Source organism: Rattus norvegicus, chromosome 20, assembly GCF_036323735.1.
Source record: "Rattus norvegicus strain BN/NHsdMcwi chromosome 20, GRCr8, whole genome shotgun sequence".
In the NCBI taxonomy this organism is placed as follows: Eukaryota; Metazoa; Chordata; class Mammalia; order Rodentia; family Muridae; genus Rattus; species Rattus norvegicus.
The window spans coordinates 10,763,473-10,779,961 of record NC_086038.1 but is presented as its reverse complement, the minus strand read 5'-3'; the positions used below and the strand labels follow the sequence as shown (position 1 = coordinate 10,779,961).

Genomic DNA, 16,489 nt, shown 5'->3' with positions numbered 1-16,489 from the left:
TCACGTAACCAACATTCCAGTCAGCTGGACCCAAATGCAGGCTTCACCCCTGTCCCCATAGGGTTTGTGTCGCTGGCTAGTACGCATGGTGATGCCGTAAGCAGTTGCATGTGCCCTTTTCTCCCTCTGAGGAGAGTTGAGCTTCTAACAATTAGCTGTTGGTCCCATTGGCCTCTGGAAGTTAGGTTCTAGTCTTTGACTTTAGTTCCAGGTCCCAGTTCTGCACCCTCCACTTTCCTCACTCCTGAGCAGCCTTTCTGTGGAAGCCCCGAGACCGTACAATGGCGGCCTTGCCCCTCTGATGGACTGTGGCTCCTGATCCTAGCTCCTCCTCTTGCACAGGCTCCCCGTCCTGATCTGCCATATCCAGAGCTCACCCATCACCTCCACAAGGCAGCTCCTCTCTTTGTATAGGTCAGGGCGGACGATACAGACTGAAGAACCAAGTTGCTAAGACTTCAGAGCCCTTGGCTCTGGCTTGAGGTTCCTGAACACTGGTAGAGCACTGTCCTCAAACTTAGACCCCCATATGGGTTAGCACATTGCCCCCCATGTCCTGGCCCCTACTCTGCTGTCTTCCTAGGCAGTCACATACCTATTAGGGCTTTTCTGGTGACATTTCCTCTCCTGGACCAGGATTGTGAACATCTCCAGCCTACTCCTTCCATGTAGGCCCCTCATACAAATGGGTCTGTACAGCTTCAGGTCCGTGGTAAGGACTCCATTTCCCCGACTACCTCACACCTCCTGGGGCTGAGTGACCTCTGGAGCAAGCAGGCAGAGGAACTCTGTTTTGGACTCTGGGTAAAAGGATGGCAGCCAGGTGGCCTCAGTGGTGATGACGTTGGTGGCATCCTCACCGGGCCTCCCCCACCGCTCTTCATTTACTCCAGACGTTCGGTGCTGCGGACTGGGAGGTCTTCCACATTGGCGAGAGGATCTTCCTCGCCGTGGCAAACAGTCACAGCTACGACGTGCAGATGCAGGCACAAAATGACACCTACATCCTCAGTTCCGTCATCTACGAGCTGAACGTCACCGCTCAGACCTTTGTCAAGTTCCAGGACATCCCCACCTGCAGGTACCAACCAGGTGGTTGTAAGGGCAGAGCGAGTCCCTGGGTGGGCAGTACAGGAAAGACCTGCTGGCAGGGGGACATCCCCAACTTCCTCCCAGGACAGGTGGCCAGAGCAGGTAGACAGAATAATGAGGACCATCCCCCACAGCTGGCCCTGTATCCGTGTATCTGCTTTCTTCTCACAAGAAAAGCCTAGCACCTCCACAAGGAGAAAGGGTTTGTCTCTCATGACATAGGGGTGAGCATTAGCGAGGTCCAGGAGCTCAGGCACGTGTCCCCTCCCACCATCCCCTGCAAGATCCTGACCCACCTGCTCTGCAGGGCCACCACTGAGCTGTCCCCACCCACATGGCTGTCTCCCTACAGCCAAGTAGATGGATGTACAGGGCTGAGTTTCAGGCTAGACCCAGTGTGGTTTACCAATCTAGAGTGTAGCAGGAGCTCCCACGGGGTTCTTCATTCCCCAAGAGCTACTAGAGACATTCACTGCCCCTCCTGAGTGCCAGGCACTCCTCGGCCTGGGAGAGAGAACGCAGAGGGAATTTATAGAGTCTTCAAAGAAAGCGCTCTAAGGTCAACAACAGTCAAGTCAAAAGGTAGAGTTGATACCTGCATCACAGGATACTCAGGTACTGTGTGTTCATGAGGACACACGGCGATAAAGGTGCAAGGGGGATCGTGGCAAGGCAGCACAGACGGGTGGCCTCCAAAACAGCCTTCCCGGCTGCGGTCCAGGAAGTTAAGAAAGGGATGAGGGACCTTCAACTTCGGCCTAATCTTTTTATTTCTATTTATTTATTTACTTATTTTTATAAATTGATTTATTTATTGTGTGTATGTGAGTACACCGTAGGTGTCTCCAGACACCAGAAGAGGGCATCAGATCCCATTGCAGATGGTTTTGAGCCACCATGTGGTTGCTGGGAATTGAACTCAGGACCTCTGGAAGAGCAGTCAGTGCTCTTAACCGCTGAGCCATCCCTCCAGCCCTCGGCCCAATCTTTTGATTGACAGGTTACCCACAATGCTTTGAAAATCTCATACACACACACACACACACACACACACACACACACACACACACACACACATATCACCTGGGACAAAGAACAAAGAGAGGAAATAGTAATGCCCCTCTCAACCCAGAACCACTCTCAACAGAGCTGCCCGCAGGCTCTGGGCCCAGTGGCCCTGGAGGGAGTCACATTGCCACACCAGGCTCCCACCCCCCTCCCCGAGCTGAGGACTGAACCCAGGACCTTTTGCTTGCAAGCGCTATACCATTGAGCTAAATCCCCAACCCCTTTAAATTATTTTTTTTGCTCTATTCCATTTTCAATTTGTTTTTGAATGTATATTGACGTTTTGCCTGCACGTATGCTGGGTGAAGATGCCCGATCCCCTAGAACCAGACAGTTGGGCGCTGCTCCATAGGTGCTGGGAATTGAACCCAGGTCCTCTGGAAGAGCAGACCGTGCGCTTAACTGCTGAGCCATCCCTCCAGCCCCAAGATAAATCTTAAAAAACAAAATAATGGAAGACGTTGCTCAGCGGGAGAGTGAGGTGTAACTCAGGAGACAAGACCTTCCCAGAATCCAACATGGGGCGGGCATTGGCTCTGCAAAAGCATTAGTGTCTTCACCCCGCCCTCTGTCTCCTCAGCGCGCTGGACTGGGAGTTCTTCTCGGTGGGAGAAGATCACTTCCTGGTGGTCGCGAACTCCTTTGACGGAAACACCTTCTCAGTGAACAGTATTATTTACAGGTAAGGACCGCTGAAGGTCAGGGGTCATCCTCCCATCTCAGGGTTCATCGTATGGGGTTGGGGGAGGGGAATTTCCATTCCCTTCAAGGGGGGCGGGGCGGAAGGTGACCCCTGGCTCAGAACAAGTCAAGACCATCAGCCTGAGGGTGCGCTTTCCCAAGTCCGACCAGGACAGGGAATCTGTCACCAGGCTGTATCAGCGACATCCCGAGGGCCACGCCCCTCAGGTAAAGACTGTCAGCTAACGACGCGTAGATGGATGGGCAAATTAGTGGGAATTTATGGGGCCTGGTTTTCCTCTAATATTGAGACACTCCCCTTGCTTTTTTTTTTTTTTTTGTCTAGTAGTTTTTTTTTTTAAGAATTATTTATTTTATGTATGTGCGTACACTGTAGCTGTCTTCAGCCACACCAGAAGAGGGCATCTGATCCCATTACAGATGGTTGTGAGCCACCATGTGGTTGCTGGGAATTGAACTCAGGACCTCTGGAAGAGCAGTCGGTTCTCTTAACCACTGAGCCATCTCTCCAGCCCTGTCTAGTAGTTTTTGAGTGCTTAACCACGAGTGGGGCGGGCTGCGTTCCCAGCCCTTTATCAGTCACCTGAAAACACTGCCAAATGGCTTTAAAGGGAGGAGTCTCAGGGCCCTAGCCACACTGGCTGTCTCTTCCATGAAGGTAGTGGCACCCTTACCTGGTAAGGCTTCAATAGCTTAGTTAGTCGCCTAACTAGCTCAAAGTTCCATCACTATCTTGGACAGCAGCAGTGGCAGCCAACCGTTCTGCTTTGTGGCTTTGATCTAAACTTTTTTTTTTAAGGTTTATTTATTTATTCTATATAAGTACGCTGTAGCTGTCTTCATGCACACCAGAAGAGGGCATCAGATCCCATTACAGATGGTGGTGAGCCACCATGTGGTTGCTGGGATTTGAACTCAGGACCTCTGGAAGAGCAGTCAGTGCTCTTAGCCGCTGAGCTATCTCTCCAGTCCTGTGGCTTTGATCTAAACGTCACAGCTAGGGAGGTGCCTCAGCCCGCCTGGCTCCTGATTTCCCTAGGCGTCCATAGCACTTAGGGCGGGAGAGGTTGACCTGCTGGTGTGATGACAGACAGTGAGAGATTTGTTTGGAGCAGAGCCACTGAGGTCAGACTCAGACTTTCTTCATCCCAGTTTCCAATTGCTGACTCAGAATTTCTGCAACCTTCTGGATTCCAACTGTAGCTCAGACTGGTTTCTGAGAGGAAGGGAAGTCTGTCTGTGACACCCTGTAGTAGTCTATAAGTTTATAAGCAGACGATGCAGCTTCTCTCTGCACCTGTCGCCAGGACAGTTTCTGGGACCTCTTTGTGATCCATCTCCCCTCACACTTACCTGCTTCTTCGGGTCTCCGCTCTCCTGAAATGCTTCGGTCACCTGCAGTTTATTAGAAAGTTAGGGCTTTGCTTGGACTTTCAGATTCATTGCTGTGGTCTTTTGAACATGACAGAGGTTTGTTAAAGGAGAGATGGCTCGGTGGCTAAGAGCACTTGCTCCTCTTTTTTATTTTTTATTTTTTCTTTTTTTCGGAGCTGGGGACTGAACCCAGGGCCTTGCGCTTGCTAGGCAAGCACTCTACCACTGAGCTAAATCCCCAACCCCTTGCTGCTCTTTCAATTTGGTTCTCAGCACCCACATGGTAACTCCCAATCATTCCACGCATGCAGTCTGGGAAGGTCACAGGACTATTCAAAATCGCAGGACACACTCCACATACACACACACACACACACACGCACACACACACACACACGCACGCATAAAATAAACTTAAGAGAAAAGTAAATTCACGTCATGCCACAGACCGTTAAGGCAACCCAGAGGGACTGGTTTCAGGTGGGCAAGGTGTCAGCAGATGACAAACAGACACAGACACAAGGTGGTCTTGGATCTGAGTGCTATTTTTCTATTCAAGCATCAGACTTTTATAATCATAAAGTGAAGCGAAAAGCAATGTTGCACATACACAGGAACAGAAAGGACAAAGGTCCCCGGGAACGGTTTTACAATGTTCTTATTAGATATTCATAGATTGGACCCAATTCCAAGAAATCAGTAAACCATTCATTTGCAAGTTGATGTTATCTCTAACGTTTGAGACAGTAGCCAAGTTGGCAAGCCACACAGTGGTACCTGTAGTCAGCAGTCAACTATCTGAGATTTTACGGTAGCCTTTCTGTTGCTTTGTGAGCTACCAAATTAGATTCATCGTATATGGGCTTCTTCCTCCTAATTTCCTCTAATATATTTAATTCCAACACTAACTCTACTTAGGGGCTGCTGTAACTGTGTAATGATACTAGCTCTATTCTCTTTAAATAATCAACACCATGGGGGTCACGACTGTGCCAATTCCCCCATAAATGGGAGTGAATAATGTGATACCTTTTCTCCGTTGTGACTGATCCATCGATTGCCAGATTCATCATAAACTCCTGTATATGGCAAGGGATCAAGGGGAGCACGCATTGGCCCCATCCTCCTTACAGGGGCGAAACTACCGGTCTCCCTGCTATAAGCCATGCCATCTGCCATCCAGGAATCTCTTAGGGATGCCACAAAGCCCCCTCTTTTTAGAGATTTCAGGGTCCTATAAAGGAAACTCATAAGAGTGAGTGACTGGAATAATTTCCTGTCTAACCATCCCCACTCTTAAGGGCTATATGTCTTTACAGGGGACTCTGGTAAAGCAATTCTTACCACTGTAGTTCAGCCAAAAGTCCCTATTCCATAAGATAAATGGTGACATTTTCCCACAGAAAGGCCAAATCCAAGTACTTTTGCACTTTCTGTGATCTTTCTTTGTCATGGGTGGATAATAGGGCAGGACATGCCCTGAGCAAAAGTACACAGGGTAGAAATGAGATAGCAAGAAAAGACGTTCCAAGCATGGCAGCCACAACCCGTGAAGCACGTATCCTTCTGAGAGCGCAGCCAACCCCTCCAGGAGACTGACTTCCTTGAAGTCGTCACCTCGGGTGAGCATGCCAGGCTTTCGCCCAGTCACACAGACTCTACTGGAGGGAGTGTGGCAACATTGAAGAATAATGGTGGCCAAGAACCTTTTGAAAAGACTTGGGAGATGTCTCAGTAAAGCGCCTACTGAAAAGGACCCAAGGTCAATCCCCACCCCCCACCCCACCTACGAAAGCCATCCCATGTGTGTAATCCCAGCACTGGGGAGGTGAAGAGAAACCCATCTCTGGAGTTCTTTATTCAGCTGTACCAGCCAATATGATGAGCTGTGGGTTCCGTGAGAGATCCTGAGGAAATGGGAGTGATTGAGAAAGATACCCCAAGTCTCTCTCTGACCTCCACACGCATGTGCATGCAAACCAGGACACACCACACACACACACACACACACACACACACACACACACACGCGCGCGCGTAGATATTCACACACACAGACACGATCACATATAACACACACATACACACATGAACACACACAGACATAAACAAACACACACAGACATAAACAAACACATACACATAGACACACACAGATATACACAAACACACACACATAGACATACACACACTACACGTATACACACATAGACACACACATGAATACACACAGACATAAACAAACACATATACATAGACACACATACACACATAGACACACACAGATATACTCAAACGCACACACATAGACATACATACACACCACACACATAGACACACACAGACATACACAAACATACCACACATACATACACACATACATACCACACATATACACACACATGCACATAAACAGACACAGACACACATACACATTGACACACACAAATATACACAAACATACACACATAGACATACACACACCACATATACACACATAGACATACACACACCACATATACACACATAGACATACACACACCACATATACACACATAGACATACACACACGTAGACACATAGAGACACATACATACACATACCACATACACACCACACATACATACACATACACATACATACACATAGACACATAAGCACATATAGACACACATGGACATACACACACACACACACACACACACACACACATAGAAATAGTGAAGGAAAAACCTGTTACTGTGTAAATAAACTAGGGTGGATTTTGCCTAAAATTGACAGGTGACTGGGCTAACATATGACTCAGTGGTAGGGCACTTGCCTGCTATGCCTGAGCCCTGATTCCACTGCAAAATATTTTTTTTTAAAGGCAGGTAAAATAGAATACAGCCCAGAACAACTAGAAATCTATAGTCACCTGATCCAATAAATTATTGAATTCCAAGTCAATGGAAAAGGATGTGTTGTGTATAAAATATCTCACAGGATTGCCTATCTACAACAGAGCAAAGGTATCATTACTTTATATCTATAGACAAAAATTAACTTTATACAGATTAAAAATCCAAACATAAGTTGGGCAGTGATGATGCATGCCTTTAATCCCAATGGTCGAGAGGCAGAGCAGGCAGATCTCTGAGTTCAAGGCCAGCCTGGTCTACAGAGATAGTTCCAGGACAGCCAGAACTACACAGTGAAACCCCATCTTGAAAAACAAGCAAAATCCAGATGTAAAACACTTCAACAAGAGAAGAGTAGAAACGCAAAATGATCTCCTGTCACAGTCAAGCATGGAGAAGGTGCCGTCTGGGAAGGTCGCAGGACTATTCAAAGTCAGAGAGGAGTCTCTCACCACACACAAGCCTCAACCCTGCCCATCAGCATCAAGCAGATGTTTTTAACCTAGGGAAACGGGTGAAAGCCTCGGGCAGGAACATCCAGGAGGACACGGTGGAGGGCATCACTGTGCTGAGATAGCCCAGCCCCACGGGTGACAAGGCTGGCTCTCATAATGTGGCAGAGCGTGCCGTCACCTGCTGGGTTTGAGGGTCAGCACCTTCTGACAAAATCCTATTGGAAAATATTGACATCAGAGGCACTGTGGCTCAGTGTGAGGCTGCTCTGGGATCTGGGATGGGGGGCAGTTTCTCCCCTGGGCCTCAGTTTTCCCCTTGACCCTGGGAGCACCAGTGCCAAGGAGGGGACCAGGGTGACGATCTCTCTCTCTCTCTCTCAGGTGGCAAGGCTATGAGGGCTTCGTGGCAGTGCACAAACTCCCCACCTTCGGCTGCCGCGACTGGGAGGCCTTTAACACCACTGCCGGTTCTTACCTCATCTACTCCAGTGCCAAAGAGCCCCTCTCCAGGGTCCTGAAGCTGAGAACCGACTGAAGTCACCCTGGACTCCGCTGCCTCCCTCCAACCCCCACCAGCTAGATGTGTGCAGCAGGCAGGACCCATCCAGCTCTCTCTGGTCCTGGGGCAGGTGAAGGTGTCTGTACACCTCTCTACTACACTCTCTGAGCTGGCTCTTTGCTCCCTCCCCTGGCTGAGGGGGGCACTGTACCAGAACCACAGTCCTGGTGACTGGCGGCCATATTTCAGGTGACCCTGGGATCCTTCAGGCTGAGGCCCAGGGCTGCCACCCAATCTTGGTGCTCCCAGCCTGTTCCTGCAGGAATTCTGCCTTAAAGGGACAGTGGCTATTCACAGTTTACCTCAAATACATAGGCCCTAGAAGTCTCTAGGGCTCCAGCTCTCCCAGCTACCCCTGCTGTGCAGCCCCGATGCACGTGCCACGACCAACACCTATTTATTGTATCTTATCTATATAGAAATATATTTATATTGTTCTTTACAAAATATCATGGATGGCGTCCTTTTTGGGGGGGGCTCAGTAGTGGACACATGCGGAGAAAAGCATCCTTCTGTGGGGGGATTCTTCCCCAGATGTCAGTTTATTCATAAAAGCATGGGGTGGGGGTGGCAAAGTTAGATCAAGTCCTGTGTGATATGTCCCTCTCCTCCCTCGGGAGCCCCATCATGGGGACATGGGTGGCTTCTCTAGCTGCACTCCAACATCAACAAGGCTGTGAGCTACTTATATACACACGGACCCAAGGCCTTCCAGAAACGGCCAGCTTGCTCCTTCCCATGGCCGGGCCAACCATAAGACCCCCTATGCTTCTCTAGATAGTTCCGGACATGGCACAGATACATTTCGATCCTTGAAGGACATCACAGAGGGCAGGGGCACTGAGTAGCGCAGGAAGCAATAAGGCTTTGAGGGATGTCCCTGTGGAAGATACAAGGGCACAGGCCTCCCACTTCACGTCCTGGAGTCCAGAAACCATTGTAAGAGTCGGAACCAGGAGGCACGGCCAGGACCAAGGCTGCTATGGGCACATTCAGGGGTTTTGCCAGGTTTAATGGCACTCTTAAGTGCCAGGTGGATGTCGAGCAAGGGGCCTGAACCATCTGTTTTATAGGTTAGATGTTGGCACCTGCATGGTCACCAGAGTATTGCTCAAGCATTACCGTGAAGCCGAGACTCTCTCTTACACACATGCATGCAGTTCACAGAGGCTGACACAAGAGAGCAGTGCAGAAAGATAGAGCAGACGTACGCTCCAGGTAACTTTTTGGTTTTGTTGTTCGGGTTTTAATTTTCGTTAACACGGTCTCATGTAGCCCCGGCTGGCCTAAGATTTGCTATGTAGCTCAAACTGGCCTTGAGCTCCTGTTCCTCCTGCCTCGGCCTCCTAAGTGCTGGGGTTACAGACGTTCTTTCCCTAACGGCTGACTCCAAATCAGAAATGATGCAACCATAGGTTATCTAGGGGGTGAAGGGGGAAAGCCAGCACTGACTGAAAAAGCCCGGAGCACACCAGCTCTCACACTGACCCAGGAAATAGGAAGCCCAGCCGGGCCAGCACAAGGAAAGAAACCAGTTTCAGTCGTCAGAGTTACCTCCCCAAAAAGCTGATTATTTGATTTCCTTAAACACATCTTTTAAAGCCCGATGGCTTTCTTGCTGGGTAAGTTCATCGCAGCAATCGTGATGGGCTGCCCACTGATTCTGTTTTGGAGTGGTTCTGCTCCAAAACTGAGCTCCCAGCCCAAGAAATAAACAGACCCGCACAACTTGCCCAGTGGGAAAGACAGGCTGCTTGCTGACCCACCTAGCACTTCCTCAGGACAGCCCCAAGTGGGCTGGGCCAGGTGTCCTCAGGAATCCATGGTGACGGTGGTGTGTGACAATAAACAGGTTTTAAGAGCATCACCGGGCAAATCTGTTCCTTGTGTGGCCACCCTCTGGAAGCCGTAAACATATCAGCGGCAGTCTTTGCTCCTGGCTTCTAAGCCTTGCTTCCTACAAAACTGGCCAAGGACCGCCAGCCATGTGTGGACACACCCATGTCACCTATCCCCCCCGAACTGGGCATGATCTAGGTGGTCCTGCCGTGGCATTGTTTGCTCTGAATGTCATTGTTCCTTTGTGTTGAAATTGCTAGGGTTTGCTCTTTGACCTCTCTGTTACCAACATGGACCTTTGTCCCATGCCCAATGATGGGTTAATAAAAGGATAAAGAGAGAGGGGATATGTTCTATGGAGGCGTGGTGAGGTCTGAGGAAAGGGGGTGTCTCAGCGCGCCCATGCTGAGACATCCCTTTTTCTAGAGGGATCAGTCACACGTCAGTATAGTCAGTATAGCATAGAATAGAGTTTATTCAGGACATGGGGTGGGGAGTTAAGAGGATACCAGGGTAGAGAGAGAGAAAGAGGGGGAGAGTAGAGGCTGGCCATGAGCACTTGGAAAGAAGGGACAAAGGGGGAAGAGGGTAAGGGAGCAAGAGAGAAGAGCAAGAGAGAGGAGGCGGCAAGCAGCCCCTTTTATAGTGAGTCAGGCATACCTGGCTGTTGCCAGGTAACTGTGGGACTGGAGCTTAGACAGAATGCTAACACCCAAGATACCCCACCCACATATACACATATGCCTACCTTCCCGTAGGTATAAAAGTGCAAAGACATGTACACACATGTATGCACATGTGCACACACACCTCCAGCCCATCCTAGCCATGGACTCTGTCATGAGCAGTGGGTCCCAAGACCCCTTCTACATGTCTGGCTCAAGTATGAAGCGCAGCGCTCCATCCCAGTTGAGCCAAGATGGTCCTCTTCCTACACTCTTCTGCAAGAGCGAATGCTACATGGTTTGGATGCTGTCTAACAAGTGTGCTGTCCAGTGGGACCCATCCAGGTCACATACCTTTGTCACCTGCTCAACTTGTGCCTGCCTCGCCCGCTGCCTCAACAGACCCATGCTCCCCTACAGCTGTACTGTCCTTCCTTGAGCTCCTCAAGTGGCTGCAGTCCCTACTCCTCGCTAAGCAGACTGTGGTTTGCTCTCTACATTCCTGCTCACCAGCCTTTGGCCTGCAGTCACTCCCAGGAGGCTGCAGGGAAAGGTGGTAGAGGAAGGCAGCTGTAGCTGGTGGCCACTCACAGGATGGCTGGGCCATGGGACAGGTTGATTACAAACTACAGAACCACCTCCCACAAGATCAATTTCAGGGTCTTCGGTTCTCCCAACCAAAGCTCACGGCTCTCAGATAACCAACGGTTATTGCTGACCCTGGTCCAACCAGCCACCAAATGCTGCCCTGTGTTGCCATACAGAGCTCACAGACACTATGGAAAGAGAGGCAGCCCAACGAAGGAGAATGGGAAGACTCGTGGAAGGTCTGTGTGTAGGACTGTGGAAGGGCGGGAGAGGGTGGACAGGAAGCTACAGAAGCAGAAAGGGAAGCAAAGGTCCTCTTGGCTGAGAATGGCTTCTGAGAGCTGAGCCTGGTTTCTACCATCTCGTGTCAAAGGACAGACAGCAAGCTGGTGATGGGCAAACACCCATGTCATGTCTGCAAAATAGGAATTAGGTAGAGCACTGTGTTTTCACAAAGTCAGTGGCCTTAGCCAATAGTTTCCCCAGCTCTGTCCAGCACAAGACCAGTTAGCCATGGCATCCTCAAGTACTTTTCTTGGCAATGGCCACAGGATCTCTGTTGGCAATGATCACAGGACCATTGTTGGCAATAACCACAAGATCTCTGTTGGCAATGATCACAGGACTATTGTCTGCAATGACCACAGGACCTCTGTCGGCAATGACCACAGGACCGTGGTCAGCGATGACTACAGGACCATGGTCAGCAATGGCTACAGGACCATGGTCAGCGATGGCTTCAGGATTTCTGTCAGCGATGGACACAGGACCGTGGTCAGCGATGGCTACAGGCCCATGGTAAGCAATGGCCACAGGACCTCTTCATCAATGGCTTCAGGACCATGGTCAGCAATGGCAACCTGAAGTCCTTTTCTGCTGTGTAAGGAAACAAGCATGGGTTCTGGGATTGGGGTGGGACACTTGTAGTGGCCACTGTACTGCTGAATGTCCCCATGGGTTCGTCTCTCTTCTCCCCCTCTTTTCTCATTTTTCTCTTCTCCTTTCCGTCCTTCTTCTCATCTTTGTCCTTCTTCTCTCATCCCTCTCTGCCCCCCTTTATCTTCCCTGTCCTCTCCCCTCTTCCTCCCATTCCCAACCTCAGCAGGACCAGCATCAAGACATAACTAGAAGGTGACCATGGAGAGAGGTTCAAGAAAGTCCTTACCCCACAACTTGGCATCTGGCCTCAGACTTTTCACCTCCAGGAGCCTAACAGGGGACAGAAGGACAGGATAGGCCTTTCCCGCTTAATCCTCTGTAAGACAGAACTGTGTGCAAAGCTCACCTCCACCACCACCCCCAGAAGTACCTAGCTAAAGCTGCCTGCATGCCCCGGATGTAAACTAAGGAAGCCACAAAATCGGACTGCAGGCCACCAAGTGCATGGACAAACCTTCCTGTCCTGGTCCAATATGTGTGTCATTTTTAGGCAGTTCTCATCCAAACCCAAGAGCCACCCTTCCTAAGAAAGTGCATGGGTACCTCAAAAAGAACTGAACAGAGACCCTGGGACAGGAGGGAAGTAGCCTCAGCTCCTAGCCCACCCTTGGCAGACACTCAGCTATGGCTAGTTTGATCTGGAAAGCTCCGAGTGACAGGGCTGGAGGGCAGTGCCTGCTTGCTTGCTAAGCATGTGCCAGGGCCTAGGTTCAATTCTGAGTACCAAGGGAAGTAGAAAGGGTAGAAGGGAGGGAAGAAGGGAGGGAAGGGAGGGAAGGGAGGGAAGGGAGGGAAGGGAGGGAAGAAGGCTGGTTCAAGTTCCAAGTATGGGACATGAATGTTTCTAGAACTTCCCTGTCACCCCCTGGGGTGAGGGTTGACTCTCTGAAAGCAATGATCAGGGGCCACGAAAGACAAGTGTGTGAAGGGATTGGGGAAGGTGTAATTTTGCTTGTTTCAAACCGCCGGTTGGTGGAGATGTAGACCCAGCACGAATTGCTCGTACAGCAATGCTTCATCTTGCTCCACCCACTCCTCTAAGCTGACACAAGCAGAGAGACCACAAAGGGTCATTTGCCCAAGAAGATAGGGCCAGATACCAACCTCTAGAACAGACTGAAGTGACAGGGCTGGAGGGCAGTGCCTGGGAAATGACCCCTATGTCCACCAAGGGGATGTCACACCAGCAGTCAACAGAGGTAACCCCTTCCTAGGTCCTTATCCATAGCTCTCTAGACAATGACAACAGAATGAGTCAGCCAGCACCCCTAAACCCGTGCACCATGTCTTGCTTGCTTTTTCTTGGAACATGAGCTCTGGGGGCATTCTGGGCAGCTTCCCACTAGCTCACACCTTGCCAAGCCTGAGAGAGTGGGGACACCAAGGGCTGTTGATCTTGTTCACCATGGAGGGGACCTGGTGAGGTCTAGGCCAAGCTCTGAACATTAGAGCCCCTGAGGTCCAGGGGGCATGTGTCCAACTGTCTCAGGATCCACTGTGTTCGGGGTAAGTGGGGGTGAACCATAGCAACCTCTCCTCTGCCTGAGTCTCCCCTCCCTAAGGGCTTGCTGCTGCTATGGCTTCAGGTCCCTTAGATGGTGGATGTGCTTCATTCAGAATGTGAGGGAGGGGGTAAGATGGCCTCCACTGGTCCCAACGGCAGCACCTGGCTACTTCTGATGGCTAATGCCACCCAGTGACCGCTTGGGTGTCCACTCCCTTTCCGGGCAGTGTTGTTGCCATGGTTACCAGTGGAGAGCCAGTTGAAGCTTGAAGCATCCTGCCCCTGACGATGGCGGCCAGGCAGACAGGCTGAGTGCACGAACGTGAACTGGTCTGCTTTGCCTCACGCACTGGCGGCTGGCCTTTCTTCCATCTGCGGTCAACCAAGCTCTGGTCTTTTGTTTTGACAACGCCCCCAAGGCCCAGTGGTTCCCAAGTGACGGCGTCTAGGCCAGCCATTGAAGATGCAGATACCAGCCCAGGCTGCCAGGAGCCAGCCACCCGTAAGCAAGATCAGGACTCCCCACGCCAGCCACTGTAAGAACCAACTAAAACACCCCTGAAAGCAAGCTGGCCCTGTGATGTGGTGGCTGTGGTCCCCTCCCAGTCAGTGGCTGTGTCCTAAGTAAAGAGTGTGTCCTGAGAACTGCTGCTAGCCCAGTGCCAGACTCCCTCCCACAAGGCCATGGGATTTTGCTTCGGCAGGGCCTGGGCCCTCCCTGCCGGAGCTCCCTGAATTTGATTGAGCCCCACCCACGCCCATAGCTTTGCCCTTGATGCCACCCAGAGACCCTTTCCAAAGCAGAGCCTTTCTTCTGAACCCCTCGGCCTGTGGTATGCAAGGCAGAGGGATCCACTGCAGCTACAAAATTCCTCAGAACCCCAGGAAGGCAGCCACTACCTCTGGATCCTGGAAAAGTCAGGAAACAGATGCTGATAGCCTTAAGTAGGCAAAGGCCTCTGGAGGCCTGGGATGCGGGGAACACTTCCTCCAAAGACCACAGACACACTGTGCCAGGAATGAGGGAGGGATGCAATTATGGGCGACAAAATGTGATACCAACGAGCAATGCTTGCCTCTTAGTGTCTGCATGAATGTGACATTACATCTGTGTCTGCCTGGCTTATATGTAGTGGAAATGTGTGTGCGTGTATTTGTGTATGTGTGTGTATACATGTCTGTGTGTGTGTGTGTGTATGTGCGCGCGTGTGTTTGTGACACACACCATGGAAGCTCCTGGAGCCCTGCTCTGCCTACACTGAGAGTTCCCTAGGAGAGACAAGCCAGTCTGCAGGGAAGGAAGACAGGCTGACCAGTGATGTGAACACTCTTTAGGGCTTCCAGTCACATTAACTGAAAACTGACCTGGAGTGTAGAGGCTTGGTGGGGGGGATGCAGGGAGCTCCATGGCAGGAAAGCATTCTGTAGAGGGAAGGCGGTCTCATGCATCGTCCAGAACCCAGAGAACAGGCAGGATAGGAGGTAGGAAGGGATAACCCAGGCTGGTACCAGGCTATCCCCAGGGACACAAGTCTCCAGGCAGGACACCTGGGAACAGCGGTTGCAAAAGTTGGTGAGGCAGGCAGGGAGGCACCCGTGACCTCATTGCAAGGATACGAAGCTAGCTGTCAAGAGGCAACAAGCATCAGGAGAAGGTTACGGCCCTTGAGAAATCAAGTCCTGAAATTCAGAAGTTCTCTCTGGCACGACAGTGTTGTCTAGAAGCCTAAAGAGCACTGCTTTGTGGGAGCGCCCGCTCTGCGGCTATTCAGGGGCTGCTCGCCCAGCCTGGAGGCCACACTGAAGAGTTAGTTCTCTTGCAGAGTGCTGACAATGATGACCACTTCCTAGGGTATGGTGGTGGGATTCTGACGTTCACCAATTTCCTGGGTGTAGAGCCATTGCAGTAAAAATAAAAAAGGAACGTTTTCTATCAGTTCTTGCCAGCCAGATTCGCTCACTCCGGCTGCTACTCTGCCACATGGTCTGCAAGCCGCCCTCTCCTGGCTGTCTCCCTTTTAGCCACCCTCTCCACGCGGTCCCCTAGGCGGTAGTTACCATGCTGCACACACACACACACACACACACACACACACACACACACACACACACACACACCCCTACCTTGTTCTGTGGGCCCTGTGCGTTCTCACTCTGCGCAGGCAACAGAACCAGATCCTCACGTTCCAACCGCCTCTCAGCCATTTCTTTCACACGCTGTCCTCTTTAGCCAGGTAGAATCGAAGTTCCAGAAACTTGTAATTTAGCAATCAGATTTGCATGCTAAATTCTCAATCCACAATTCATCCACACAATAAGTTCACTGCTAATTGATAAAGATATAAACTGCCAGGGCTGGAGAGATGGCTCAGCGGTTAAGAGCACTGACTGCTCTTCCAGAGATCCTGAGTTCAAATCCCAGCAACCACATGGTGGCTCACAACCATCTGTAATGGGATCTGATGCCCTCTTCTGGTGTGTCTGAAGACATCTACAGTGTACTTATATATAATAAATAAATCTTTAAGAAAAAGATATAAACTTCCCACTTAGACAAGATAAAATCGATCTAGTTCACCTAAATCTGAACCATCCTCCTCCATAGATCCCCTTGATCTCCTTGATCCCCTCTTCCTCCTCTCTCCCACCTTACAAAAACTTTGTCCCCACTCTCTACAATCCAATCCTGTATCTCCTTGACATCAATCTACATAAGAGCCTCTGCACGGTCAGAGTCAAGGCACCATGGTGTAAGCTGATTCCCATAACTCCTGGAAACTTAATGACTATTAATAATCTATGCC

At 50.5% G+C, this 16,489-nt stretch overlaps 1 protein-coding gene across 3 annotated transcripts in view; it reads left to right on the top strand.

Moving 5' to 3' along the window:
* The window catches only part of Tspear (thrombospondin-type laminin G domain and EAR repeats), a 172,921-nt gene extending 164,324 nt beyond the window's left edge, over positions 1-8,597 (top strand). For all 3 annotated transcript variants that reach the window (XM_063279613.1, XM_063279614.1, XM_039099177.2), the window contains 3 exons: positions 894-1,081; positions 2,741-2,842; positions 7,973-8,597. In XM_063279613.1, coding sequence (XP_063135683.1) covers positions 894-1,081; positions 2,741-2,842; positions 7,973-8,126 — 444 coding nt within the window. In that variant the 3' untranslated portion in view covers positions 8,127-8,597. The remainder of the gene's footprint in view (positions 1-893; positions 1,082-2,740; positions 2,843-7,972) is intronic.
* The last annotated feature ends 7,892 nt before the right edge of the window (positions 8,598-16,489 follow it).